At 56.8% G+C, this 27,365-nt stretch overlaps 11 protein-coding genes across 11 annotated transcripts; 5 read left to right on the forward strand and 6 right to left on the reverse strand.

Annotated features, from left to right (window-relative positions):
* Positions 1 to 122: 122 nt before the first annotated feature.
* On the reverse strand, positions 123 to 1,661 carry K452DRAFT_274234 (uncharacterized protein; the record flags this gene model as incomplete). The annotated part of the gene is made up of 5 exons (XM_033539184.1): positions 1,521 to 1,661; positions 1,417 to 1,460; positions 1,157 to 1,369; positions 721 to 1,098; positions 123 to 670 (listed from the first exon to the last, which is right to left on the reverse strand). Exons 1-5 carry the CDS (start codon positions 1,607 to 1,609, stop codon positions 123 to 125), a joined length of 1,272 nt encoding a protein of 423 aa, XP_033395504.1. The 5' UTR covers positions 1,610 to 1,661.
* Positions 1,662 to 3,659: 1,998 nt separating this feature from the next.
* K452DRAFT_299786 (glycoside hydrolase family 5 protein) lies at positions 3,660 to 7,380 on the forward strand (the record flags this gene model as incomplete). The annotated part of the gene is made up of 7 exons (XM_033542266.1): positions 3,660 to 3,782; positions 3,835 to 4,067; positions 5,304 to 5,442; positions 5,749 to 5,858; positions 5,919 to 5,999; positions 6,050 to 6,873; positions 7,100 to 7,380. The coding sequence occupies 7 exons, from the start codon at positions 3,660 to 3,662 to the stop codon at positions 7,378 to 7,380; spliced, it is 1,791 nt and encodes a 596-aa protein (XP_033395505.1).
* A 2,652-nt stretch (positions 7,381 to 10,032) lies between these two features.
* On the reverse strand, positions 10,033 to 11,031 carry K452DRAFT_56082 (uncharacterized protein). Its single transcript, XM_033546847.1, has one exon. It carries the CDS (start codon positions 10,657 to 10,659, stop codon positions 10,135 to 10,137), a length of 525 nt encoding a protein of 174 aa, XP_033395506.1. The 5' UTR covers positions 10,660 to 11,031; the 3' UTR covers positions 10,033 to 10,134.
* K452DRAFT_253323 (uncharacterized protein) lies at positions 10,699 to 12,597 on the forward strand. The gene is made up of 2 exons (XM_033538283.1): positions 10,699 to 11,025; positions 11,073 to 12,597. Exons 1-2 carry the CDS (start codon positions 10,928 to 10,930, stop codon positions 12,406 to 12,408), a joined length of 1,434 nt encoding a protein of 477 aa, XP_033395507.1. The 5' UTR covers positions 10,699 to 10,927; the 3' UTR covers positions 12,409 to 12,597.
* Positions 12,598 to 12,698: 101 nt separating this feature from the next.
* K452DRAFT_360051 (uncharacterized protein) lies at positions 12,699 to 14,641 on the forward strand (the record flags this gene model as incomplete). The annotated part of the gene is made up of 2 exons (XM_033546316.1): positions 12,699 to 13,344; positions 13,423 to 14,641. Exons 1-2 carry the CDS (start codon positions 12,746 to 12,748, stop codon positions 14,639 to 14,641), a joined length of 1,818 nt encoding a protein of 605 aa, XP_033395508.1. The 5' UTR covers positions 12,699 to 12,745.
* Positions 14,642 to 14,885: 244 nt separating this feature from the next.
* Positions 14,886 to 16,284, reverse strand: K452DRAFT_231675 (uncharacterized protein; the record flags this gene model as incomplete). The annotated part of the gene is made up of 2 exons (XM_033537183.1): positions 14,886 to 15,142; positions 15,210 to 16,284. The coding sequence occupies 2 exons, from the start codon at positions 16,282 to 16,284 to the stop codon at positions 14,886 to 14,888; spliced, it is 1,332 nt and encodes a 443-aa protein (XP_033395509.1).
* A 1,531-nt stretch (positions 16,285 to 17,815) lies between these two features.
* K452DRAFT_56192 (uncharacterized protein) lies at positions 17,816 to 18,516 on the forward strand. The gene has a single exon (XM_033546850.1). It carries the CDS (start codon positions 18,002 to 18,004, stop codon positions 18,395 to 18,397), a length of 396 nt encoding a protein of 131 aa, XP_033395510.1. The 5' UTR covers positions 17,816 to 18,001; the 3' UTR covers positions 18,398 to 18,516.
* Positions 18,517 to 19,936: 1,420 nt separating this feature from the next.
* On the reverse strand, positions 19,937 to 20,819 carry K452DRAFT_352153 (uncharacterized protein; the record flags this gene model as incomplete). The annotated part of the gene is made up of 3 exons (XM_033545761.1): positions 19,937 to 20,233; positions 20,290 to 20,629; positions 20,686 to 20,819. 3 exons carry the CDS (start codon positions 20,817 to 20,819, stop codon positions 19,937 to 19,939), a joined length of 771 nt encoding a protein of 256 aa, XP_033395511.1.
* Positions 20,820 to 20,920: 101 nt separating this feature from the next.
* K452DRAFT_56184 (uncharacterized protein) lies at positions 20,921 to 21,395 on the reverse strand. Its single transcript, XM_033546849.1, has one exon. It carries the CDS (start codon positions 21,268 to 21,270, stop codon positions 21,004 to 21,006), a length of 267 nt encoding a protein of 88 aa, XP_033395512.1. The 5' UTR covers positions 21,271 to 21,395; the 3' UTR covers positions 20,921 to 21,003.
* K452DRAFT_56183 (uncharacterized protein) lies at positions 21,396 to 21,972 on the forward strand. Its single transcript, XM_033546848.1, has one exon. The coding sequence runs from the start codon at positions 21,522 to 21,524 to the stop codon at positions 21,882 to 21,884; it is 363 nt and encodes a 120-aa protein (XP_033395513.1). The 5' UTR covers positions 21,396 to 21,521; the 3' UTR covers positions 21,885 to 21,972.
* A 1,744-nt stretch (positions 21,973 to 23,716) lies between these two features.
* K452DRAFT_231551 (uncharacterized protein) lies at positions 23,717 to 26,446 on the reverse strand (the record flags this gene model as incomplete). Its single annotated transcript, XM_033537172.1, has 2 exons — positions 23,717 to 24,610; positions 24,656 to 26,446. 2 exons carry the CDS (start codon positions 26,444 to 26,446, stop codon positions 23,717 to 23,719), a joined length of 2,685 nt encoding a protein of 894 aa, XP_033395514.1.
* Positions 26,447 to 27,365: the final 919 nt, after the last annotated feature.

Below are 27,365 nucleotides of genomic sequence, written 5' to 3' on the forward strand. Positions count from 1 at the left end.
GATTGCTGTCTGGAGGCTGGAAACGCAAAGAAGGGTATAAAAAAGCACAAGTTTCTTTGAATCATAACACCGTTGCGCATCAGGTCCTCAGGTACCTGATACTAAAACTCCTTAATCATCCTTTAACGGGAATGATTCTGGCGACTTGAAGCCCTGCTTGTCTCTTCTAGCCGTCGTTCCAGGGAACTGGGATGACTTGCGGTCGAGCGTTGGCTGCTTGCACGTGACAAGGTCACAGTGACCTGAGCTTTGTACGTATTGTCAGAGGGGTGGGGAGTAGTGGGTTCTGGTCCTTGTTCGACGTCATACTCGACTTGATGCCAGATTTCCAGAGGCATGCCGTGACTGGGATTATTAATGTTCTCCTCGCTTGTTGAGTAGCCTGCGTGCCGCCGATCTTCGCTGGTATCCTTCGAGCCGAGAGTGTTGAAGGCCTTGTCTCGGAGAACAGACAACATAATGTTCGAGCCTTTGTTCGTCGCACGCTTGCCTGTGCCTTTGACTCCACTGGCATCGTAGCCATAGCCCGGACTCTTTTGCTTGTAGCTGCCGTATTCAAAGGATTTGAACTTGAACAGCTTGCGGAGTAGAGGCCACCAGCAAGCAATGTTGGAGACGAAGATGCTCGTGCTGCATTCCCGAATGTACCACAGCATATACACCGTTTGCCCTGACCTGTCAGTATATGAAAGCTCGTACTCAAAATAAACCCGTACATACCTGGCAATGCGAAGTTGTAATACTTGTTTAAGATTGCTGCAATGATGACGAATATGCCGAGGCTGAATACGGCACACAGTATGGCCTTCTTTTGGAGTTTCATTTGAGCCCGCATGATTAATGGAACGGGAATCAACAACATAAGGGCATCCGATGAGATGTTGAACGTAGCCCCCATTATCAAGTGATTGGCGTAATTCGCACATTGTTCGTTGTCCGGAGGAACGGCCCAGTAGTCTTGGAACGGGCGACACCAGATTCCGAAATAGAAGATTTGCTGGACGACGTACGTGATGGCAGTATAGATCGAAACTGCTCTGACAAACTTGTTCTCTTTCAATGATGTTGTCATCCTATCGTAGAGGTAAAGCAAACATGCTATTTTTGTCAATACATGCTTTGTACTCAAGTGTTGCTTTATGGCCGTTCGTCTTACCTTTGATCAACCAGGTCGCTGAAATCATGCATTGTTCGACGGCGACGGTTACTTTACTTCCGTATATGCGGTTGGAGACGTCCTTCGGGTTGGCAAGGATGGACTGCAGTTGCGACTTCGGGAACAAATTTGTTTCGTATCGGGAAGAGACTTGAAGCAAAATCAAGAGTGCGGTCCAGAATATGACAGCAAGTGCCATGAGGTAGTCATCGGCTATTGTACAATTAGGCATCATCCAGAAAAGCGGGGTGACAACTTACTCTGCAGGTTCCGTATGCCGCCGTTGCTTATTGCACGAGACCAACTACAATGCGGGTAAGCCTTTGAAGCCGTCTCGAAGCCGTCGTTCTCTCGAAAAACTTACATTCTACCAAGAAATAATATGAAACCAATCACCCAGAAGATGATGGCTTCAGCCAGCATCTGCGCCGGAGTTGGTGACTGATCTGTCATAGCGGCCGACGCTTTTCTGGAGCCACGCGCGATAAAGTTGGGGAAATGCTTAGATGCTTCGGGGTCGGCCGCCTCCGCGGGTCATCTCAAGTTTAAATGGATCGAATCGTCTCTCGCTGGGAAGAGATGCCAGGGTCGGAGGCAAACGCCACTCAAATAGTTTACCAAGTACCATTGCAGAACAAAGCGGCGAGAAAAGAAAGCCTCCCGGTGGGATTGCGTGCCCTGGATGTTCACTATGCCAGAAATTGAGAGTCGAAAGGGGTCAAAATAGGTGATTGGGCCGGGAATTAGACTAGGCATGCGACTATACGGTCAAGCGAGGGATCCTAAGGCGGGAGCTGCGGGACACTTGGACCTAGTAGAGACGATTAAACAACGATAATCTTCCGAGGGTCCAGATCTGTTCGCCGTCTACCTCGTCCAGGCCAAGATACAGAGACTCGATGTCCTGATTCGTCATTTGCGACCAATAGTCGCGTTGAAAGGATTTCCAATGATGCAAAGGATGCGTGCATGGATGGTCCGATCACCTCCATAAACTCCGCCATGGATTTGCTCACGCCAGCGGTGGTTCTTTGGTGGCATGCTCTCCTGGAATCGGCGATCGTGCCGGAAGTGAATTTTTGTTTTTGCATTGGTCTGGCCAATGAGACTATTAGCGGGGGCTTAGATGCTAGTGCGGAGATTGACTAACGCAGGTACGCCCCGGATGATGGCGCGCTACTCCTACTCCATGGCTGCATCCTTCCAACTCCCTCTCTTTCTATACTGAAGCAACTGCGAAGTACGAAAACTCGTCTATTCATCACCAATCTTCATCAGGCGCATTGTTGCGACGACTTAGTCGAAACCCGGCGACTAGCGTCATCAGATCGATATTTATACTGATGTCCCGATGAGCATAGCGAGGGTCGAGACGAATTTTCGAGTGCGTGGCTGAGCTAGGTAAGTGCCGTCGACGGAAAACTGGTTCGGTCTTCCGTGGCCCACACAGCAGGCGTTCGCTACTCAAAGCCATCAACCGAGTTCTTCAGCTGCCCATGTCTCCTGAAATAATAGCCAGCGGCGTTCAACGAAAGCCTGCACTTGTTGAAGCCCTTGTCCTTCCGCGAAAAAGCGCGTACTTGCATTTACCGGTATGTATCAATGCGCATACTCTGTTGACTGATATAGATGAACTTTCGTGTCTTTCCCGATGGTTCGGGTGGAGGAAGATGATGAGATGTCGTCGGCACACGCGCACCATGCGTCGGTTATTCTCTGGGTGATCCCGCAGGCAGCCTCCGGGTACTAGCACAGCGGATTAACCCGTTCAAAATGCGGAGAATGACTGACAAAACGAACAATCGCTAAAAGAAAAGGAAATCACGGACTCTTTACATTCTTACTTCGTGCCCGCAATCATCTTTCCACGGGCCTCGATATATTCCAACCATCCCGGGTTCAGCTCGCGCGCAAACCCGACTTGCTCTTTCGTGGGCTCGTGCGCATACTCGCATATGGTGGCGGTGCAACTGCCGTAGTGTGTATGGTTGTAGGTAGCTTACTCCTCGAAAGACTGGCTTGCTAGCGAAGCGGGCTGGCCACTGATGTGAAATTTCTTAGATGCCGAGGTGTCGGTAGTCGTGACTCGTCTAGGGGAGAGTCGGATGTTCATGAGAAGAGCAGGCAGTGGCTGAAGGCGGTGGCATGAGCGATGGCCTGATGGCGTTGATCCTGTGGTTAAGTCAGTCCAAACACAAGTTTGGATTTGGTTTCAGACGTGACGCGTTCGCGTTACCATGCACCTAGAAGACCTTGTCGTCTTTGAACGGATTCGGCATGATGCTCGACATTGGAAAGCCAGAGTAAGATTGAGGAAGTTTCTAAGCAGCCAAACCATAGACATTGGATGCTGCGGGACAGGTTAGTGCTTCTCGCAATGTTGTGTGGCAGTTACGTCAAACGGGAAAGTCCAGTGCCAAGAATGGACATGTGTTAAAACTTGCCTGCCGCATACAAACCCCAAGCTCTTTCCTTCTCTCATTTTCACCGTCCGACAATTGCCATGGCGTCCGACAAGCCAGAAGGGCCGGACAGCCAGCATCACTATCAATTGCCAGCTGCCGCCGAGCAGCGTCACCACGAGCCCCATAGGAGCTCGTCTGTTCCGCACCGCGACGAAGTCTATGTGAGTCCGCTTTCTGCGAAGAAAATATTTCCACTTACTTCACATCTCGTAGGGCACCCAAATCAAGATATTCAACTCTCGGCGCATGTCAACATCCACAGCCAATCCGTACCACCGAGGCGAAGAAGCCTACTATGACTGGGAGCACCATCGGCTGGCTGCCAAGATCGAAGTGCAGCGAGGCCGAGTCGTACAGGCCCATAAAGACTTGGCTCAACAAGAAGCTCTCCTCGACCGAGCCAAAGCAGATCTTAAGTCACTGGAAATGGAGCTCCAGGACAATGAGTACTTGTGGGAGCATGCGACACGTCATCAACGTTGGGTATCGCCCAGGGCCGAACGTGTGCACTTCCCTCGTGGCGAGTATCCTCTTCCTAGCCACCGGTCTCGTCAGGTGGATCGTCATCACGATCGCTATTCCCACACCCGTCGTTCGCGTTCGCCCCGTCGGGAGTCTTTTGTCTCTCCTCCTCGCTCGCGGTCAATTCCCCCTCGTATGTCTCGCCATGCTATGCCGCCCCCACACGTTTCGGCTCTTGGGCGCCGTGGCCCGTCAAGCCCATTCCAACACTCGCTCCCCGAAAAGCCTCGCCTCCGTCCCAGCGAGATTCCCAGACAATGGATCGGCCTTTACAACGGTAAACCCGTTCCACCCGGTGTATGCTTTAGCCACAACGGAAGACATGGTGGTAATGGTGGGCACTGCGCTGTAGGGAAGATGTGTCCCTTCAGCCATGACCTCACGCCCGAGCAGGTCGAATTCGCAAAGGCCAACAATCCTAAATGGTTGAAGGATGTACAAGCGAACCGTGCCGCTGCAGACGATAGGACGATGCTCTATAAGCTCGAAAGGAAGATTTCTCACTGAGTGACTAGGCCTTCCGGGCTATTGGGTTTTCATCTCAGCTTCTCGGGGGAAAGTTTGAAGTGGACTCAGCTTCTTGACCAAAAAATTGAAATGCCTGTTCGCTAGCCCAAGGTTTCGAGGCAGGCTCAGTGCTTTGGTTATTTGAGCCGTAGTGAGCTCTAATTTCGGTCTTCAAAGCCGTTATATATGCTGGTTTAAATTATTGGCTCATGCAAATCTAATGTGTGAATGCAGTATTTCAACGCGTTGTCCAACCTAACCTCTTAACTAGCCATACATCTTCAGGGGCTAATCCAGCAACACTTTATATTCTATCACCAGCTTTGTAAGCATCCAACTCAAGATTCGATGTACAGGTATTAGCAGCCTGAGATACATCACCATTCACTGTTTGACAAGGACGGCATGTAGCATTTGACTTTACCACATTTCCAAACTCCCCGCCCTTTCCCCAGCTCTTACCTTCACAAAAAGTTGCCTTTGCAACTTAGTTAATAGATTCGTAGACCAGTCACAGGCGTTTGGCTAGGTTATATGCCCCGACCTCCGAGGAGATACGTTATTTTGACTTTTTCAATCACTCACCATTACCGTCAACGCATCCTGCTCGCCCAGCACCTGGATGGCCAATCCAAACTACCTCCTCTTTTTAGCATCAAGCACCGCGACCAAAGGAACGGGGGCGCGACAGTCCTCACTGATGCCCCCGCCAAGAAGGCGAAGCGCTCTGCCCACGACGATGATAGGGATAGCGGCGACAAAAAAGGCGTCAGGGAAGACCCCCAGGCTCTGGTATTTTAGAAAACATCGTCGACGAATTTTTCTTGGTGCGTCTAAGCGCATTCCGATGGCATGGCAGCGGTACAGGCTCGGGCCCTCCGCCCTTGCATCCCGTTGCATTGGAAACGCAAGTTTGCTTCGCCGTGGCCTTCGTCATGCATGCGGCAACAGACAACAAAGCCCCACTGCGCACGCAGCATTCCAGCATGCATGCACTGTTTGCATAAGACTGTGTTTGTGTTTGTGCTTGTGATTTTTCGCCGTTGCTGCTACACTTACAACTTTACTTGCCCTCATCTGATATTACTGAGCGTATAGCGCGGAATCCTCTCACTCCCACTTCATCTTTCGCTGTATGTAACAGTCGGAATGCTCAAACTCTTCTGCACTATAGTGCTGTGCGCGCTGGTAGCGCGAGCAAACGCGATGTAAGTGGTTGCAAACCCCCCACGTCACAACACCAACACTGACGCCGATCTTGCTTGCAGTGGCAAGCGCGACACCACCTTCACCTGGGGCATAGATAAGCTCCGGGGCGTGAACATCGGAGGGTGGTTGATCCTAGAGCCGTAAGCACAGCAGTTTCCTACTTTCACCACCAGCTCTGACCTCCTCACAGCTTCATCACTCCCTCCATCTTCGAGCGCTTCCCCTCCGAGGCCGGTATCGTCGACGAGTACACACTCTGCCAACACTTAGGTCCCCAAGTCGCACGCGACACTGTCCTAGCCCCACACTGGGAGGCATGGGTTTCGCGCGCCGACTTTGAGCGCATTGCTGGCGCCGGCTTCAACTTCGTGCGAGTGCCCGTCCCATTCTGGGCCTTTGACGCTTTCGACACACCATATGCCACCGGTGCAGCCCCATACCTCGACAAGGCAATCTCATGGGCGAGGGACACTGGGCTCAAGGTACTGGTGGACCTGCACACGGCGCCGCGCAGCCAGAACGGATATGACAACTCGGGCCAGCGGATGGATACACCGGGATGGGGAGAGGGGGAGAGCGTGGGCCAGATGCTGAGCGTACTGCACACTGTCGCAGCTAAGTACGCAAGCGCGGAGTTTCGGGACGTCGTCTTGGGGATTGAGCTGCTGAACGAGCCGGCGGGGTACACTCTCGACATGAACATGGTAAGGCAGTTCTACCGCAATGGGTGGGGCGAGGTGCGCGAGTTTGGGGATACGGTCGTCATCTTGCAGGATGCATTCAATGATGCGGCGAGCTTCAACGGATGGATGACCCCAGCGGACGGTGGAGTGCAAGGCGTGGCGATCGATCATCATGAGTACCAGGTGTTTGAATTGGATATGGTGAAATGGTCGCACGAGCAGCACCGTCGGGGTGTGTGCGATCGGGCGTGGAAGTGGGAGGGTGCCGACAAGTGGACTTTCGTGGGCGAATGGAGCGCTGCCATGACGGATTGCGCAAAGTGGCTAAACGGTGAGTTTAAGATGATTTCCCTCTCTTTCCCCATCATCCCTCACCAACACCATCTGCTCGTCCTTCCCTCCTTCCATCCCCTGCTCCGCATACAAAAACACCAACAACACTCACCGCTCCTCCTTCTCCCTCCCCCATACTCTAACCCCCTCCCTCACACCACTCGCACCCCGAACCGCTCTCTTCTATCTTTTCCTTGCCCTCTCTGACGTTCGATGGCTTCCAGGATACCTCCGTGGCGCCCGCTATGACGGGACCTACCTCACGACGGACTACATCGGGGACTGCACACAGTACAACAACATCTCGTCCTGGAATCAAGAGTTGCGGGACGCTACGCGCGCGTATGTCGAGGCGCAGATAAATACATTTGAGGCCGGGACGCAGGGCTGGGTGTTCTGGAATTTCAAAACCGAGTCAGCCGCCGAGTGGGATCTGTTTGCATTGCTAAATGCGGGGCTTTTCCCGAACGCGGTGGCAGAGAGGCAATTTAAGAGGGTGTGCTGAAAGGTCTACATCTGTATGGGGACGAGGAGGGTTGGGGAATTGTGAGTCGTCTGTGGGTAGGTATTGAGATGTTCCTTCAGATGGAGGAGGGTGTCTGCAAAATGTACGGATTGAGGAGAGTGACGATGAAGAAGGCCGCCGCGTAGGATACTGGCAAAACTGGCTGCCGATAGAAGAGACGTTTTGTAGAGGGTCCCGATGGATGAAAGCATAGGTGGAGATTTGGGTTTTCCGGTCGCGGCACCAGCAGTACTGGCCTCGTCTAGATGACGTCAGTTCCCTTGAGCTAGAACGAAGAGATTCCTAGTACGTACTCACTACACTCAAACTCCATGGACATCGGCTTTCCATCGCCTTCCAGCAAATTCATCAAGCCCTGCAGCAGATGAGAACAGTGATTGATATCTTCCTGCGGGGCCCTCGCTCTGCTTCATGACAAGAATGCATAGAGACTTCCAGTCCTTGAGAAGCTTGATTGTGGCTCCGAGCCGCTCTACACAAGTCTTGTTGCGGTCTTGCTGACTGGTTCTGTTCAGCTAATTTGACGCAGGGGAGACGCGGGGACAAGACGTATGAGACTTTGTCTGAGGCTTCTGGATCGCAGGCGTGGCGAGCAAGTGGGGTCGGATGGTGGTGGCATGCTGAGGGCATGAAGACGGAGGTGGATGGCAAAGGCCGGCTAAGGGTGTAAAGACGGGGCCAGATAGTGGTGGTTTGCCGCGTCCGGGAAGATTGAAATTAGGTGATAGTGTATTTGATGGGTAGTCGCTTTTGGGGATGCTGAGAAGAGGGCTTGGGTCTGCAGGATTGACATACCCAGCAATCGAAACGGGACTATGGTGTTGGGCCAGACGATGGTTTTCAGGATTATGGAGCGCTCGGTAACCGCAGCTGCAGTATTTCTGGTCATCTCAAGCCTAAAGCCATCGACAGAATGACTTACAGATGTCTATACTGCTGCGTGTAGCACTGATATGATGTTGAGCGACCTGAGGATGAGTGGCTGGGACTGAGCGACCTGAGGTTGAGTGGCCTGGGGCTAAGGTGCAACTTTGACCAGCGTTGTTCTTAATCTGCCTCTTCGGCCGTAAATGGCCATCTTACGGTGGGGCAAAATCGTCTGGGTTTTGTCAAGCTCAATTTCTCGTTATCATCCTGGTGGGCCGTTGCTAACTTGCCATTCAAGCAGAATCCCTCAGTTTACGACAATCCCATCTCGAGCTGAGGAGCAGGAACATCTCGGCAGTGTATAATCAGTGGCTTGGCTGTGGAGCAACGACTGGTAGATAGGGAGAGGTGGTACGGCTTCGGACGCTGGGAGGTTCGACTCATTAGTGGTATTCATCTGCAGGAGCGAGGGAGGGCTTGGTTGCAGGCCGGTGCCGTCACGGGTATTGGCTGAAGCCGTCAATGGGGCGGTTACGTCTGCGCACGAGAGTGGAGGTATACTTTGCGATTGCTACGGGTGCTAATGTAAACGGCCCGTTAGTGGATGACTTTTCGAGGGAAGGGGGAGAATGCGATGGGAGCTGACCGGAGCAGATTGAGCATTGCTAGAGTTGACGGAGGAGTAGAGGAACGGTAGTATGTGCTAGCTGGGTAGCTCGTCGGCGGCATGACCGTACTGGCGCTCGAGAGAGCTCCGCCTCTGTCGAAAATGAGCGATATTGCGTGCTGGCGGATATCGTGCAGCTGCCGTTCTGGCGTGTCAATGGCGCTGCCCCATCTCGCTCTACGACTGCCTCGCTTGGGGTATCTGGATAACGCCCAGGACCTCAACGACTTGCCCATACGTCGAACCTCGCCGCGTAGCGCCCATGTCGAAGATGCCTATGATTGGTAGGTCATTTCTTTCCCGCATTGACAGCCCGGTACTGACATTCGAGTTCTTGGCAGATTTCGTTTCATGCCGTCATCGCGGATACCTGCAGTGCAATCGAGCTTAGCCAGAATCCCCATGTCAAACGCGGCGCTGACACTCCTCGCAAGCAGAATATCAGGGACAGCGACCAGAACTACCCAGAACTCCAGAGAGCAACTCACTGGCCAGCCCGAGCCCATGCAGCAGCGTGACCAGAAGAGCCGGACGCGTAGGGGAAGAGAGCGATCAGTGAATCTGACATACGCCAGTTTGATGATCGAGATAACTGATAACGGGTCTTCCTGGATTTTTCTCGTTCAGGCGTTTCCCTTGGGGTGCAGTGTTGGACCAAACTTTCGTACCTGATGAGACGGCACACCAGTTGACCTCAGCAAGACATTGCAGTCATTATGACGGATGGCAGCATTCAGCCGAGGATAGTGAGTCTGCATCTCGTATTCTTGGGACGGTGTTACTCTGACCTCGTCGATGCCGATCTCGAGGAGCCAGTGCCTATTCTCGGAATCAAAAAATCGCAATTGTTAACTGCTAAGCTGGCATTCGCTCATCGTCGCCAGATACGACCTAATGCGAAGGTTCGCTGGGCAGGCATTGCTGTACATGGAGACCGCAATAACGTTGAAGTTGCATTCCCGACGATTCCAGGAGGGCGTACATCCGCAGGTTGAGCCGAGTGCTGCTCATATCGAATGCTGCCCATGCTCTGGCAGTGACGCTCTCTGGCTCCTAGGCATTTAACTTCATCAGCCTCGGTGTTGGCTCCGAGCTGGATCGGCGTGTCAATCCTCCGTCCCATCACCCCCTCTCTTACTTCGTACGGCAGGGGAATCGTCACTGGATCATAACTCCAGCCTCGACCTCACAGTACGGAATCAGCACCAGCAAAAGATCCCCGATCCAACAATGTCCGCACTACGGAGCTCAACGCCAGTTTGGCGTATCTGAGTCGGTGGAGGTACGAAGGGCAAGGACAGGAGATTAGGTGGGGTGATTGAGATGGGCTGAATGTTTTCGGTTGGGGGAGTGTAGATAGAATGAGCGGCGCGACCTGGGTGATGACGACTCGTCAGGGTGTTTTTTCCTCTACTCATAGCCTCCCTTGACGCGTTCCATAATCTCGTCCCAGCGGCATCCGGCAGCAACGCCAAACGCCCTCGCCGTACAGCCGCTCCAGACGACTCTTGACCGTGCTCTTGACTCATCCAGATCCCCCACCAGCCCACGCCTCTTCCCGTACCGGAAGCACCGCGTACGCCTCGACACTCGACACCGCGCATGACGACAGTGGGAAAGCGCACGATCCGTCTGCAGTCTGCACCGACGATGCCCAAGGCGGGCATCTGATTGGCACGTTGCCGACTGGCGGTGAAAATTGGCAGAAAGGCGTCGCGATTCATCTGCGTAGCCACGAGTAGTCTGACGACTTTACATTCCTCGCGCCTGCCAGTACCCTTGCCTCGCAACGCGTCTGAAGCTCGATTGAACTGACTGGCGCCTGGTGTTGCCTGTTGGATTCCTGCTCTCGCCTGCGTTCTGTGCACCCGGTTCCTCGTGCCCCGCACCAGTCGGTCAAAAGAAGCGCGTCATATTCCCAAAACTTCTCCGGCGCACTCGCCCGCTCCCGAGCCATAAACTTAGCCCGCCGGAAGCTCAGCTTACACCACCATGGGTCCACCTACTGTTGTCAACACGCCTGGGTTGGCGTCGTTTCTCAAGTCTTTGAGAGGCACACCCGTTGAGTCATCAATCGAGCACCTCATATCGTGAGCCTCCACCGCGCAACCCACAGACATCCTGCTGACGCAAAAAGGCTCCTCAAGCGTCGCCAAATCCGCAACTCCAGGCCATGCGCAATCGCGACCACGCAGCTTCTGCGCCGCGTCATACAAGAGTTCAAGGGAAGAGATGTGAGCAAGCTCATTCGGCGCATCAAAGAGGTCGGCCAGCGCTTGACGAGCGCGCAGCCTCGCGAGATGGTGGTCGGCAACATTGTGCGGCGAGTGCTGGGATTGGTCAGGGAGGTCGCTGAGGAGGAAGAGGATGTGACTGCCATGAGCGATGCTGGTGCCAGCACGCCAGCTCAGGCTGCGTACCACGATTCGATGCAGCGCCCAGCCTACAACTCGACCATGTCGACTTACACGCCGCTCAAGAATGGCATCCAGCCCATGGACCTCAGCATACACACGGATGATTCCATGGAGCAGCCGCGGCCTCCTCTTCTGACCTCGCACACTTCGTACGCTGTGCCGGGTGCTCCCATGGTTGGTTCTCTGTTTGGGCTATTCTCTCAGCCCGCGACGCCCTACCCCAACTCCCCTACGGCTACGCCACCCGGCTACGCCTCGCCAGGCGGCAAGGGTCTTACTGCGCAGAATCTGGCTGGGCTTCCCGACTCGTCGTCCAAGACGGATATCAAGGCCGAAGTGCTGGAAGGCATCAACGAGCTGCTGGACGAGCTGGACCAGGTGGACGAGCAGATTGCCGAATACGCGCTGCAGCATATCCATTCCGACGAGATTATCCTGACACACACTTCGTCGATGACGGTGCAAAAGTTTCTTCTTACTGCGGCGAAGAAGCGCAAGTTTACCGTCATCCACGCCGAAGCGTACCCCAATGACAGCGACAACACGCACGCGACGGTTCTGACGGGCCGCAAGCTCGAGACGGACGAGGAGTACGACTCGGACGAGCGTTTCAAGCCACTTACGGCAGCCGGCATCACGGTTATTCTGATTCCCGAGTCGGCGGTGTTCGCCATCATGTCACGCGTCAACAAGGTGATATTGGCAACACACACGGTGCTGGCCAACGGCGGGCTGGTCGCGGCCGTGGGAGCGCGCACCATTGCACAGGCGGCCAAGATGCACCAGACGCCGGTGGTGGTGGTCAGCGGCGTGTACAAGCTGTCGCCGGTGTACCCGTTCGACGTGGACGAACTGATTGAGTATGGCGATGCGGGTGCGGTGGTGCCGTATGCGGACGGCGAGTTTGTCGACAAGATTGATGTGGTGAATCCGCTCTTCGACTACGTCCCGGCTGATCTGGTGGATTTGTACATTACGAACTTGGGAGGCCATGCCCCGAGCTATTTGTACCGTATTGTCGCGGATCACTATCGGGCGGAGGATGTGAATTTGTAGGTAGAGGAATTAAGAGTGATTGGCTTGGGATGAAACTATTTGAGCGTGCGTGTTAGGGTGCTAGGTGGTCTGGAAAGGCGGCCAACTTGCGATTGATAATGAACGAGAGATGACTGATTGGGATCAAGCAAAGGAGACGTCAGAATCAAATCAAAAGGAATAACTTGGAAACACCGTCCGCAGATAGTCAGCGAATTTTATATATGTACGAGCTGCAAGGATGAGCTCCACATGGACCGATATCGATAGCTGCAAGTGGGGAAGCAAAACCCCACCACCACCACCACCAACACCCTCACACCACGACATCATACATCACGACAGGACGAAAAAAAAAATGGGCGCGCCCCTGTCCGCCACAGTCGCCTCCCTGCAACGCGAAATCAGCGCGTGCGAGCGCCAACTCGAACTCTTACGCGCCCAGCTCGCCGACGCCGAAGCCGCGGCCGCCGCCTCGGCCTCGTACACCGAGCACGACGACGCGCTGCTCTCGTCGGCCATCGACGGCGGCTTCCCCGTCGAATGGCAGGGCGAGACGATGGCTGCGCTGGCGCCGCCGCACACGCACACACACACACATGCGCACACGCACAACACTGCCGCCGCCTCGTCTGGCGACGACGACGACAACGCGCCCACGACGACGACGCCCTGGCCGCTCAGCGCAGAAGAGTACAGGCGCTACGGCCGGCAGCTCATCATGCCCGAGGTGGGACTGCGGGGGCAGCAGCGGCTGCGCGCGGCGCGGGTGCTGGTCGTCGGCGCGGGCGGGCTCGGCTGCCCTGCTGCGGCGTATCTGGCGGGGGCGGGGGTGGGCGCGCTGGGCTTGGTGGACGGCGACACGGTCGAGGAGTCGAATCTGCACCGGCAGATTCTGCATAGTTCGCTGAAGGTGGGCATGGGGAAGGTGGAGAGCGCGGTGGCGAGCTTGAGAGCGTGGGTTTGGCTGTCTCTTTCTCAAGCAGAAAGACTTCAATGGCTGTGCTAGGTAACTAACGCTCATTCATTCATCAGACTCAACCCCCTCGTCCGCTACCACACCCACCGGCACCGCCTCGCGCCGTCCAACGCCCTCGCCCTCGTCGCCGACTACGACGTCGTGCTCGACTGCACCGACACGCCCGCGTCGCGCTACCTCATCTCCGACGCCTGCGTGCTGCAGCGCAAGCCCTTAGTCTCAGCCTCAGCCCTCCGCACCGAAGGGCAGCTGATGGTGCTGAACAGTCCGGCGCGGGCGCCCGGCGACCCCACTGGCGGCGGGCCCTGCTACCGGTGCGTGTTCCCGCGGCCGCCGCCGCCAGAGACGGTCGTCAGCTGCGGCGAGGGCGGGATCCTTGGCCCGGTGGTGGGCGTGATGGGCGTGCTGCAAGCCCTCGAAACGATCAAGCTCATTGCGAGCGGCGGGCTGGAAACCGATCTCTCATCCACCGCAACACCAACAACGCCGCCACCCACCCCCCCAAACCCGCCCGCAAAGCCGTCCCTCCTCCTCTTCTCCAGCACCGCGCACCCCCCCTTCCGCAGCGTGACGCTGCGCGCGCGCAAGCCGACCTGCGCGACCTGCTCGGCGCAAGCGACCATCACGCCCGCAGCGCTAACCTCGGGTTCGCTGGACTACGTGCAGTTCTGCGGCTTAAGCTTGCCGATCAGCACGCTGGCGGCGGACGAGCGCCTCGCCCCCGCCGAGTACGCCGCCGCGGTGCGCGAGCGCCGCCCCCATGTCTTGCTGGATGTGAGGGAGCGGGTGCAGTTTGAGCTAGCGCATTTGCGGGGCAGCGTCAATGTGCCGTGGTCTGTTTTGGGGGGTGTGGTGGTGGGGGGGAAGGGGATGGGGGTGGGTGGTGGGTTGGGGAGTGGGGAGGGGAAGATGGGCGGGCTGGGGGGTGGCGGAGAGAGAGATAGGGAGCAAAAGGAAAACAACAACGAGCCAGCCTGGCTGCAAAACCTCCGCGCCCTGCCGACCAGCACGCCGATCGTAGTGGCCTGCCGCCTGGGCAACGACTCGCAGCTTGCGGTGCGCAAGTTGCAGGCGCTGGGGCTGGGAGGGGGAGGGGGTGGGGTGGGTAGGGAAGAAGAAGGGATGGAAGGGGTTGAGGGTGCGAGTGAGTGTGAAAATAGCAGTGATGGGCCAGATGGGGATGGAGAGGGAGAGGGCAGACGGCGCATAGTCGATTTGCGCGGAGGCTTGAGCGCGTGGCGCCGAGATGTCGATGCCGGGTTTCCTGATTATTGAGGTGGATGGATGGATGGATGGGGTGGGGGAGGCTGGGAGAGACGGGGCTTCGTCGCCTGCAAACACCACACATACTGCAAGCAGGAGAGAAAACGCTGCCTCCTCGATCATACATTCCTCGAAAAAAGCCCGCATCCCAGGCCGTATATGTGGGTATACTTGAAATACTCCCAACAGCAGCAGCAGCACCACCACCACCACCACCACACCCACCAACACTCTCTCCTCCCCTCCCCTCCCCCCACTACAGCGCAAACCGCGTCCGCACCTTCTCACTGCCCGCCTTCCACTGCCACTCCTGCCCACTAGCGCGCTGGATGCCCTTATCGATCCTGCGCAGCTTGAGCGTGAAGCGCGGCCCCAGCTCCTGCAGGCCGGCCTTGATGTCCTCGACGCCGGCAATGGGCTTGCCGTCGGTGCCCACGACGCTCTTTTCCGTCGCGCGCTTGTCGCGGAAGACGTAGCGGTGGCGGCGCACGAAGATGTAGTCGCGCTGGTTGTCTGTCGTGCGTGCGTGTTAGTTATTGTGTGTGTGTGTGGGAGGGAAAGGGAGGGGGAGAAAACTCACGCAGCGTGACGACCTGCCGGCCCTGCAGCTCTGGCTGGGGCGGGAAAATCGTGCGGAACAGATGCGCCGTCAGCAGACCCAGCGGCGTGCGGAAGTTATTGAGGATTAGCTCGGGGTAGTGGTTGGTGGGGTTGCCATGGCCGGGCAGCTTGGCGCCCTCGACCCAGTTGCTGATGCTGAAGTGGAACATGGGGCCGTCAGGCAAATGGACGACGTCGAGGCCGCTCGGCCGCTTCTGGTCCTCGTTCAGCACAACGACGGTCGTGTACTCGCGGTTGGCGGCGAATTTGGAGATTTCCTTGATGCTGAACTTGTGGCCGAAGCGGTGCGCGCTGCGCCGCACGTACGTGCTGTTGGGGAAGAGGCCGCACACGAGCTCGGCTTCCTTGTGCAGCGTGCTGTTGATGTTGGTCGTGACGAGGACTTTGGGCGGCAGCGTGGGCGCGGTGAATAGCGAAGGGAATTTCTCGGCCAAAGAGTCGGGCGTCAGCTTCAGGTTCGTGCTCATTGTCGAGCCCGAGGGGCTGGAGGCGCGTTGGTCTCGCCGAGGCGCGTCGCCGTCTGCTGCCTTCTTCTTCTTTGCCGCCTGTTTCCGTGCCTGCGCCTTGGTGTCCGCGTCCTCGTCGTCGGAGCCGGCGTCCGACTCGTCGTCGAGCATGCTGTCGTGGTCGTCCTCGTCCTCGTCCAACATGCTGTCGCGGTCCTCGTCGTCGTCCTCACTCCCCTCCTCCTCCGCCGCCTCCTCTTCCTCCTTCTTCGCCGCCTCCTCCGCAGCCAGCCTCTGCCGCTTCAGCCTCTCCACATCCACCGCCATGTTCAGTATGTCCTCGTCATCCGAGCCCACCGCGTCCCACGTGCGCTTCTTGTCAATGGTGGCGGGCACATTGCGCGCCAGCCGCTCCGCCTTGGCCTCGGGGTTCTTTTCCTCCTCGCGCTTGCGGCGGAACCGCTCGTCGCGCTTGATGCTGTCGCGGGCCTTTTTCTGCTTCAGGTGGAAGTCCTGGCGCTTGTACTTGTTGTTCGTCTTAAAGGGCAGCGCGTGCTTGGACGACAGCTGCTGCTTGGAGGAGCCCATGGTGGAATGCGGGGTAGGGGTCTCGGGCCCGGGTGCCGTCAAGGGTTGCGACTTTGGTTTGAGGGCGGAGTAATGGCAGAGACTGTTTGCGACGGCGTCGCTATGGGCGGTGGTGCAGGCCCGCCGCCGCAGATCGGCGAAACTTTTTTCGGCGGCCGGGCTCCGAGCGGCGAAGTTTAGCCGGGCGGTCAGGGCAGACGTCAGACGCAAACGGAGCAAACACATTAAATCACGCACGTGACACGATCAAGCCGGACCACAACCCGCGCTAACCGCATCGGGCAACCGCGAGGAAGAAGGCACTGGACCCGGCTCCAGGGGCGCACGTCCACCGCCGCATCCTTCGAGAATCGAGGCGCCTGGGCCTGCGCCCCGAGCGCGCGGCGCAGGAATGGTGATCGTCGGCCCCGGCGTAGGGGATCCCGGGCGAGGGGACGCGACGAAGGATTGCGAGGCGAGCGAGGGAGGGCTCGCAGGGCGCCGGCAGCCTCGCCTCGGGCTGCGGAATCAGTCGCGCATCCCGCCGGCCCTGCCACCGTCTTGCATGCTTCCGGCGAGCCTGGTCGTCGGCGCCGATGCTGGCAGCGCTGATCGCGGCGCCTGGACTGCCCTGGACAGGACTGGACGAGACTCGGGTGGAGTGGACGTTTGTGGGCGAGTCGCTGGGGCTGTGGCTGTGGCTGTGACCGAGGCCGTTTTTGTGGCCTGCCATGTTGCTGCTGCTGTTGCTGCTGCGGCGCCTCGTTGCGCTGGCTGGGTGGCAGGGCGGGCCTGTGCTGTGTTTGTCCGTGCGTGTGCGTGCGCGCGGCCTGGCGGTTACTGAGAATCACTGGACGGATTAGATACGGAGGAGTGGGAATCAATCTATTGAATGTTTCCAACGTCGACGGAGCGGACATGTCCGGCAGGTGGACGGCCTGAAGGACGCCTCAACACATCGTTTTCGTATCTGTATGGGATATGGAGCGGATAGCTTGGCGCGGCGCGGTGTGCACGCGCAGGCACGGGACCGGAAGACATGGGCCGGGGCCGTGGTATGTGGTGACACGGAACGCCTGTGTATGGGAGTGACACGGAGATTGGGGTTGACTGAAGTGGGATAAACGCTGGGATTGGATTTACCCGCAGCGGCTGCGGTGGATGAAGCCCGTGACGTTTTTCGTTGTACGAAGTCTGTACATACATCCGCAAGCCATGGCAGTTTCCTTCTCTTTCTTCCGTGTCTCGCATGAGCCTCCAGCAAAAAGAAACGTAACGAAACCTGCAGCCGTTCACGCGTCTCAAACACCTCCTTCATGCGTGCATGCAAGACCCGGGAACTAGGCCCTAGCGTCGAGTGGCGCATGCAAGGGCCAGGGGCACGCAGCAGAGCCGCGGAGGCTCTTACCTCTTCCTCACACAGCCGATCAATGTCAATGTAATGTCATCGGCAACGCCGGAGCGTGCAGACTCCGCGAGCGGCAAGAATCGGCAGGGAAGTAGTTGGTAGTAGCAGACGGATGGAAGCGCGGAGGCGGATGGGCGGAGCGAGTTATCGCGAGCAGGCGAGCAGACGAGCAAGGCAGGTCGAGTCGGGGCGGTGTGCGATGCGGAAGAGTGGGAGATTGGAAAAGGTGACGAATCGAAGAGTCGGCAGATGGAGAGCGACGAGAGTTAATTTGCGCTGTGGCAAGGGACGACGAGTCGACGTGGTTGCGGTGAAGGGTGGCGAAAAAAAATGACGACGGCGGCAGATGGGCAAACACTTGCCTGTCCGAGGGAGGGTTCGCGAGATGCAGCGTTCGTAGAGTTTGCAAAGCAGAAAGAAACAGTTGCAGGCATCATCCTCGCCCGCCATCATCACCCCCAAACCACCATCTACAACCACAACCACCTAACCACCACCGTCTCCCCACCCAGATCATCTCACTCGCTCACATCGCTCGCATCGCTCGCACATACCTCCCCGCTGCGACCACCCCACGCCCCTCGCGCCGAATCACCACACGTGCGACGCAGCCCCGAGCGTCCCGGCCTCCACCCACTCCGCGCCGCCGCCCAAGCCTACCAGCCACTCGTTCTGCCACCCACGTCCGCTTTCCCGGCACCTGACACACCATGCATGCGTGCATGACGATGTGATCTGTAGTACGCGCGAAGCGAGCGAGCTGCAAGCTGCAGCACTAGAAGCCATGTGCTGGCTGGTGCTGCTTTCCATCTCTCCACCACCTCGCGCACAAATAGAGTGATCGTCTATCGACATGACACGGTCTCGGCTTCCCATCGGCATCGACTGCAATGGCCCATCCTCCAAAGTCAATCCCAGGGTCTCGTTTCCCGTTGCTACGATCCTTGGCCCGAGTTTAGACTTTCATTTTCGCGAATTCTTCTTCGTTTCTCCGCGATCGCCATGTCCGTGTGGTCCGTCCCAACAGAATGAATTGCGAAGGCGATCGAGCGATCGTTGTGCGTGCTGTAAGTCGTGCCGTGCGTTTGAGTCGGATGGAGGGTCCGATGGGAGAAGTGTCTTTGCCATTTTTGCTTGTAGCGTTTAGTGTAACTCACAAATTCACATCACCATAATCATAGTGCTTCAAAATTGCAAAAAACCGCAAAAGGGGGAATCATTAAAGGCAGTCAGCCCACTACTCAAGAAGGTAAAAAGCAAGAACAAGAAGTTAAAAAACAAACAAAAAACGAACCACACCCGTCGATTAAACGGATGGGCGCAGGAAAAGAAGAACAACAAAGCCAGAAAAAAGCGGAGAAAAAAAAAAATCCAACCATCCACCCGCAGGACCATGTTGCCTTGCCACCCAAACCAGACCCGACCAGAGACCAGCAGCAGCAACCCAGAAGAACAGTCCAAAAGCCAGACCCAAAACCAACCCAGACAGATAGCAACAATCAAACCAATCAAAACCAAACAATCGTTTCAATCGTTCATCCAAGACCCAGACAAGACAGTCCCCCAATCTTTGATTTTCCCGGCCTTTCCCTTCCCAAACAAATCCCAAATTTTTTTTGGCCCTCCTTTTCCTTTATATCCCATCATGCCATCGTGTTGTAATACGTCGCGAAAACCCCTTCCGGAATGAGACGATCCCGGGAGTAGCAATAGCAAGCAAGCAGCAGGCGTGAGACAAGCCTTGCAGCAAAATCATAAAAACACAGCTGACCAGGCATCGTGAGACGCACTTGCCCGGCCGCAGAACGGAAGTAAAGTAAGGAGAGCGGCGCCGACCGAGGCGTGAGACGAGTCCTGGTGGGCCGAAACGATGTGCGGGATGAAAAACTGAATCCGGAGACCGAGGATGCGTCGTGCGCTGGATGGACGACGGACAAACGTATGGGGCCGCGGGTATAGTGGTTGCGGAAAACGGCGAATTGAAGAGATTCGGAACGAGCAGAACGACGACGCGGTAATTGTACAGGGGATATTTTTGGTGTGGCAGCGGAAATCGAAACAGAGAAAAAAACGCGTCGACAACTAGTTTGTGCAAGAATCAGAGGGCGTGCGCACTGCGCCGGGCAGCCGTGTGTCGCCGGAGAGGAGTTCGTAGTAGGCTGTAGAGTATTATTGATTTCCGACGGACGAAAATGTGGCTGAGTCGACTAGTGCGAAGACTTGGCGCCGAGGTCATCCTGCAGTAGTGAGCTTCCCGATCGAGTGTTAGGGTAGACGACAACAACTTACCATGTGGTTAACCATGGCGACGAACAGGTCGAAGAACAGCTTGCCGCCAGCCTCCATCTCGTTTTGCATGGTGCCGCTGCGCTTGAACGTGTGGCGCGAGCGGATGATCAGCGCGAGGTAGTGCGCGCGCAGCTTGGAGTCGGTGTCGGGGGTGTTGGCGTATGCGTAGCGCGCCGACGTCAGGATCGTCGAGCATTGAATGCCAGACTGCAGGCCCTGCTTGCGGAGAGCGAGGCGCTTGAGCTCGTCGAGGCCGTACTTTTCGGCGATGCACTAGGAAATTAGTTAGTGGGATGATGGGATGGTGGGATATGGCGGGGAGTACATACGTAGATAACAGTGTCCTTGAGGATGGGCACGCCGCAGCCATTGATGAAGACAGTCGACTCGGCAGCGCCGCGGCCCTTGTTCGAGTCCTCCAGGGTCCAAGTGTTGCGCTTGCGGTCGTGCTCCAGCTTGGGGTAGTAGTCGCCCTTGTAGAGGTACTCGAGGATGGACGAGAAGATTTCGGGCTCCTCCTCGGGCAGATCGATGCGCCTGGAGGTGGGCTCGAAGAATTGACCGCGGCAGAGGGCAGAGAAGAAGGGCGAGTGGCAGAGGACGTCCTCGTGTGCGGCGAACAGGCGCTGCTCGCGGCCGACGGCGATGGTGATGATGGCCGAGGTCATGCTGTTACTTTGAGAGGTCAGTAATGGAAAATCAAGTCACGGACAGGCTGGGCTTACGGGCTCTGGGTGCTGGATCGGGAGGTGGTATCCTGGCGGGGAGTGCGACTGATGGACATCTTCCGCTTGGGAGGGTCCTTGGCGACGCGGCTCTTGGAGGAGACGGACTCGGCTCGCCTTCTGCTTCCGAACATGATGTGCTATGTAGTTGACTTGGAAGAAAGTAGTGCTGCCAGAAGAAGCAAGAGGGTATCACGGGTATCCTTATAAGCAAAGAAAGCAAGTCACTTTTTTAAATCCGAACGCAGCCGAAAGACAATATAAGAAAGGGGACGGTGCGAAGAATGTGGGCGGCAGAGAAAGGGCCGCAGCTTGATCCTAAATAGGCGGGCGAGACGACGCTCGACCATCGTGGCCTGGTGGTCCGAGCAGGGAAGGAGCACGAGGGTGGGTCGCGACTTCTTGCTCGAGGTGGATCAGTGGGCACGGGCGTTTGGGGAGGAGCGACGGCGCCAAGCGCCGATAGTAGCTTCCTTCCAAGAGAGAGACACCCGTTGCACCGTCGCGCGCGCCATCAGGTGCCCAGCTACCCAGAACTCTCACTGCAAGCCCTGCAAAACCTGCGACAAACCCGTCCGTCTGCATGAACTCCCTCTGTCCCCTCGGCCTGCGGTGTGCGCAATGCAACAGGCGGTCTACGCGAAAAATTTGCGGCCAACCCTCGCGCGCATCCCTCGATCGGCGTCTCTTGCCCACCCGGCTCTAGCGCCTCGTGACTCCCGCCCGGCCAGCCACGCGCCAAGCTCTTCCACCTCATCCTCCCATCACCGCCTTGCCTCCGCCCATATCCATCCCTAACCCTTCCGTTCCCTTTAATCTCAAGCGAGTCAAGAACGATGCCCGTCCTCCGTGCTCTCCGTCCATGCTCCCGACCTCCCCGTGGCCCCCGTGCCCACCCGGCCCGACGGACCCTCGTGATTGTCCTGATTGTCGCGCACAGCGCAGCACCAGCTCGACGACAGTCTGGCGATCCGCGCGTCCGCGCCGCCGGGATAACCGGGGCGACGTTGGCAGTGGCTGGCTACGAGGCCCTCACCGCTGGGCGATCCGCGACCATGGCAGGATGGGCTGCTGCGTTGGCGGCTGCGCGCGCGCGGCGGCCCACGCGTGGACGTGGCAGCTGCGGCCTGCCATCATCATGTCAAATGTCTTGCGACGACCCCGGCCGCGCATCGTACGGGAGGGAAAAATCTGCTTAGGTGCCGCGGGTATATGAAGAAGCGGTCGGTCGGGGGGAGCGTGCGCGAGCAAGGCATTGGCTGGATTTGATCGAGGCGTTTGTGTGCAGAGTTCGAGAAGAGTTCGTCGGATCTGCTCGGTTGGCGACAAAGATAGCAACTCGGTATCCACACGTGACGGCCAAGCTTTGGTGCCAAATGCAGCCTGACATCAGCCAACGATCAGGCAGAGCTCAGGCCTCAGGCACCCAGCGCTACTGCATCGAACGCCCACGGAACCTCTCTCCTTTCCCCACCCCCAGCCAGCCCTACGCAATGACTTGAAACACCTGCACCTTTGTCTGTTTCAGCCCGCTCGTGAAAAACACTACCTTGTCTTGCATTGCAAATTCTATCCTCTGTCTCTGTGTGTGCGTGTGTTTGAGGCGCCCTACCTTCGCCCTGCAAAAACCCCTCATGGTCTCGTGTTGGGTTTTGGGCCGCCAGTCTCTTGACCCCTCAAACTCTTGACCGCCACGATTCATCCTTGTACCCGCCGTGAGGCGAGGCAGGCGAGGCGAGGCGAGACGGGACGAGACGTGACTCTAACCGCTTCTATGACGCAAGTGATGTGCTGCGCTGCGTATGCGCCACACATTGGGTAGTAGTTATAGCTACCTAAGGGGTAGTTGTGTTCTACACTGCGTCTCAACTCTATCTGCTCTGCCACTCTGCTGCGCCTCGCTGCAAGTGGTTAGAGGGAAAGTAGATCGAGCAATATAGTGCACGTACACCAATAACAGCATGGCGGTGAAGAGAGGTCCAAGCATCGCAGGAGTACAAAGGCATTTAAGTACAAACTATATTATTGCCTAGGGTCAGCCAGCCAGGTATGCCGGCAACCTTAAAGCTATGTAGGAAGCTAGGTAGGAAGCTAATATGTCTTACGCATAAACAGCACTGATTCAAAATATTAATATAACGTATATAACTTACTAACCACTCATCCAGCACTGAAATCAGATTTGTCCATGAATATTTAAATCTGAAGCAACCTACTACTCCTCACTTCTACAGAAGACTATGCGTTACGGCTTTATACTATTTTCCCCTTAAGAAGGATAAATTAAAAATTAAAAAACTAACACCAACTAAAACATAAATAAATATTAACGTCCGTCACTATTAACCAAGATTCACCGTGAAGCGAGATAGTGATACTTATACGGAGTAGAAGAAGAGACACAGCTAGATATATAGAGACTATACATACTCTAAGACCTTTTTACCTATGCTTGGAACTCGGGCTAGGAGCCGGGCAAGAAGTGCTCTGTACGGACTGCTTGTATCGTCCCCTCTCTCGACCCCACTCAACACGACCTCCCTCATATTAAATCAAATCTCGCTGCCTACTGAAAGACAGGAACAGCACCCATTAACGAAACACATACCAATATCTCATTCATTTCCTTTCCTTTCTTCCATTTCTTCCTTTCCTATCCCTTTTGCTATTTATTCTACCTACAAGCGCACCGCGCAGGCACGTAGCCAGCCAGCCATTTGGGTGAGAGCGAGACATTACTATGCTGCAGGCAGTCATTCGTACCTGCAGCAGCTGCAGTCAGCAAAGCAGGGCAACACCGCCACCGCCACCCGCCGCAATCGTTATCGCAGATAGCCAGCCCAACCCAGCCAAGCCAAGCCCGCTCGTACTCGATCACGAACCCAACCAACCAACCAACCAGCCAATCCCATCCCTTGTCGTTCAAAGACAGACAACTCCGCCAGCATGCATGCATACCCGCGCGATCCGCTACCCGCCCTCCCGCATCGCACCCCACACGCCTAAATCAACCTCAACCTCACCACCCACTCTACCACTCCGCCCCCTCCGCCCATGCCCTTCCCACCTCCCTTGCAATCCCCAGCCTCAACACCCCACACACATCCCTCCCCTTCGCACCACCCTGAACCCCCCTCCGCCAATCCCATCCCCTCTTCGCGTCCAACGCTCCCTCTGAGCGATCGACCAGCACGCCGCTCCCCTCAGTCGTGCTCCCACCAATCATGCTAAAACTGCTCGAAACAGACTTCTTCAGCAGCGCCGACGATGACGCCGTGGGCGCCGCACCTCCGCCGTGCACCTGTCCCAGCGTCGCTTGCAAGTGCTCCTCGCACTGCGCGTAGACGAGCGACGGTGCCGTCTGCAGATCCTCGACTGCCTGAGACAGAGTTGCCAGGTTCACGAGCGAGAGCAGCCTCTTTGGCTGGTTGACAAATGGCAGGGTCTCGCCGAGCAGCGTCAGCAGGCCGTCAACCTGCACGATGGCGTCGGCTGATGGGTCATACAGTCCGCCACGGATGCTGTCGGCTGCGCTGTTGACGACGGCGACGAGCGCGGCCGCAGCCTGGCGCTTGCGCTCGACGGGACGGTGCGCAACCTTGCCCTCGGCGGAATTCACTTCCTCGTCGCGTAGATCGTAAAACTTGCGCAGCGTCGCGTATCCGCTCAGGTACATGGACAGCAAGTGCGCGGCGTCGAGATCCGTCCGGGACAACTGCGAGAGAGTCTGCTTGGGCTTGTCGATGAGGGAGCGCAGTCGGTCGTCGAGGTCCGCTTTCGGGGGATAAGCCATCGAATGGATAAGGCAGAGCGAGATGAGCAGGTCGAGGACGTGGCGAATCTTCTTCGAGTTGTGGGCGCGGGCGTAGTAGAAGAGGGCGGAGCCGTAGTTGTACGAATTCTCGGCCAAAGACGTGGCGTAACGCTACTCTGATTAGCAGGCTGAACGGAATGAATCAGAAAAACGTACCTCCGCGATGATGTTCGCGTGCTCAACGAGTCCAAGGCTGTTGCACACATCCAAAATCTTGTCCACTCGCTCGGCCGAACTGAGCGACAAACGGTCCAACAACTGACTAATCCTGTCCTTGGCAGTATCCGCATGATCCAAACGACCCAGAACTTGAATGGCAAGCTCCCAGCCTTCGGACCCTTGAACCTGAGTCTTACCGAAAAGCAATTCGGCATACTGCTCAAGAAGGTCGTCCTTGGCGATGCCTTGCTTGTGGCCCTGACCAAAGCTCAGGACCATGAGATCGCTCTGGTCAAAGCCCTTCATGAGATCCTTGGACGTATCTCCCAACCAGCCACCAGTGCTAGCCACTTCGACAACAGCGGTCGTGGCCATCATGGACCAGCAACGAAGAATGTTCACCAGGCCCTCCATATTCTCTTCCATGACGCAGGCCAATGCAACTTCAACCGGGTTGTTGGTGTTGATGGTAAGACCAGGGTCGTCTTCGGCAAGAATTTTCGCGAGCGAAGCCCCAAGCCTCTGCCTGTAAGCCTGCTTCGGTGTGGCATCAGCAGTACGAGAACGGAGCGTCCGCCTGGCCATGGCGAAGCTGTTCTGAGGAGCATCTTCCTCGTCCTCTCCGTCCCACCAGGCCGTCATACAAATGACCGCTTCAAGCCAGTCAAACGAAGTCTGGAGAATTTCTTCAGGCTTGCCCAGAAGGAGATCATACAGAATCTGCAGGTTTTCATAAACAGCCCATGGAACCTGGCTCACGGCCCTGCGGCTCGCCGTGCTGAAGCTGTAGACATCTCCCTGGCTCGCACTCGCGTTGAAATAATCGTCAGTGCGCTGCCCCTCGCCTTCGGAGAAAATCCTAAGGTCTTCAATCGTAGACGCCACGGTGCGCCTGAATAGCATCCAATCGGAACCCTTGACATCCCAGTCGTCATTGTTGTAGGCGGGGCAAGACTCCAAAACCTCAATCGCTTGGTTAACGGCGCGGTTGACATTGACCAGTTGAGTACCGGAATATCCAGGGATCGGGTATCCATCCTCGAGAGCACTCTCTGCGACGCTGAAGTTTCCTCCCTTCAAAAAGGTAAGGGCATCCTCAAAACTACCCCGCATCACACTGGCAAAGATGGTATCCCAGTAGCCAGGACGAGATGAGTAGTTGCCACCCATGTTCTTGAACAGCTCAAAGTCGGGAGCGCTAGGGTCATGGTGAGAGGCCAACCAATCCAGAAGAACCTTGGGCATTGGGATTTCCCGACCAGTTGCAGTAGGACGACCAAACGATGAACTGAAAGCGGAGCGCTGTCCGCGGCTTGACAATGTGAGAGCATTCTTTTCGGCGGTAAGAGGAGGAGGGTGGTGCAATTGAAGCAACAAGCTCGTCACAAAGTCAACCTTGGCGAGGGGAGAATCGCTCTCTGCGGGTCCAACAATGTCGGTGACCGGCTTGTGTGGATGATTCCACAACTTTCCAAGCTCCCTGCAAGCTGCAGACAAAGCTTCCTCCGTCGCGTCTGACTCTCCAAGTGCGTTGAGAATGCGCTCCGTTTGAAGGATGAGTTTGTCATTCTCCCGAAGGGTGTTGACAGGTCGGATGGTGGTAGCTATGCTCTTCGCGATCCCTCCAATATCATACGTGTGATGATTTACGCCGAGCCGGGACTTGGCTGGCGAGCGGACCGGGCTTCCCACTGACGATGCCCTCGCATGCTTGTCGCGCACCGACTTCGTAGGCGAGACAGGCCGACTGGATTTGCGGGAGGCAGGTTTTCCACCAAAGTCTTCCATCGCTTCATCCTCCCGTTCCTCGCCTATCACTCCATTATCTCCCATGCCATCTCCCGTACCTCCGTTGTATTCCATGCGATCGTCTTCGTATGTGGATTGTGTATCTGCGTCCGGGCCGAAGTTGTCGTGATGGAATTGGCAGCCTGGGTCGTGCTCGTCTTCGAGGTAGGCTTCCTCGTCTTCAAAGAATGGCGGCTCGGGGCTGGTGCCGGGCATGTAGTAGTCGTTGGCAGACTTAGACCTGTTCTCGACCGGAGGGTTGTAGAAACCGCCGGCAGACTGCGACCTGTTCAAGACGGGAATGCCGCTTCCGCGACCTCTGGAGGCGCCGGCGTATGTAGACATGGAGCGGCCTCGCTGCGATGGAGTGCCAAACGGGCGGGATTGTGAACGCGAAGGTGTCGGGCTACCGTAGTTCTGCGATCCGCCGAAAACAGACGAGCGCGGCGGCGGGCCGGAGGGGGTCGTGGAGCGCGAGGTGCGGTTTGTGCGGGGCGTGCCGCCGGTGGAGCGATTTGTATTTGTGCGCGACAACGGGCCCGGGCCAGCTGGAGTCGTGGTTGGAAAGCCGTGGCCGCCTGAGCGTCGCTTTGCGGCCGAACCTGGAGTCGAGGGTGCAGAAGGTGGGCGGTAGCCGTGGGGCCACGTCTGGCCGTAGTTGGTGTAGCCCTTGCCGAAAGGGTCTCTGGAAAAAGACATTCTCGAGAGGTACGAGCCTTCGGGTCGCTTCTTCTCGGGCGTTGGGGGACGGAAGCGATGGCGATGGTTCAAGCAGCTGCAGCGGCGTCGGAGGTCGTCCTCGTCCTCGGCCTGGGAGCCGGTGGATTTCTTGTGGGAGTGGGTGTGTGTGTGAGTGTGGCCATGGTTGAGGCTGTGAACGTGGAATGGGCTCCGTTCCATTGCGCGCGCGCGTCACTGC

Source organism: Aplosporella prunicola, assembly GCF_010093885.1.
Source record: "Aplosporella prunicola CBS 121167 unplaced genomic scaffold K452scaffold_18, whole genome shotgun sequence".
NCBI classification, from domain to species: domain Eukaryota; kingdom Fungi; phylum Ascomycota; class Dothideomycetes; order Botryosphaeriales; family Aplosporellaceae; genus Aplosporella; species Aplosporella prunicola.

What these genes read in the sequence shown, in the direction of transcription:
- K452DRAFT_253323 (XM_033538283.1), top strand. Translation starts at nt 10,928, where the DNA reads ATGGGTCCACCTACTGTTGTCAACACGCCTGGGTTGGCGTCGTTTCTC. An exon ending in TCAATCGAGCACCTCATATC is followed by an intron (nt 11,026 to 11,072) that starts GTGAGCCTCCAC and finishes TGACGCAAAAAG; the next exon opens with GCTCCTCAAGCGTCGCCAAA.
- K452DRAFT_56082 (XM_033546847.1), bottom strand. Translation starts at nt 10,659, where the DNA reads ATGAATCGCGACGCCTTTCTGCCAATTTTCACCGCCAGTCGGCAACGT.
- K452DRAFT_56192 (XM_033546850.1), top strand. Translation starts at nt 18,002, where the DNA reads ATGACGACGGCGGCAGATGGGCAAACACTTGCCTGTCCGAGGGAGGGT.
- K452DRAFT_56183 (XM_033546848.1), top strand. Translation starts at nt 21,522, where the DNA reads ATGCCCGTCCTCCGTGCTCTCCGTCCATGCTCCCGACCTCCCCGTGGC.
- K452DRAFT_56184 (XM_033546849.1), bottom strand. Translation starts at nt 21,270, where the DNA reads ATGCAGACGGACGGGTTTGTCGCAGGTTTTGCAGGGCTTGCAGTGAGA.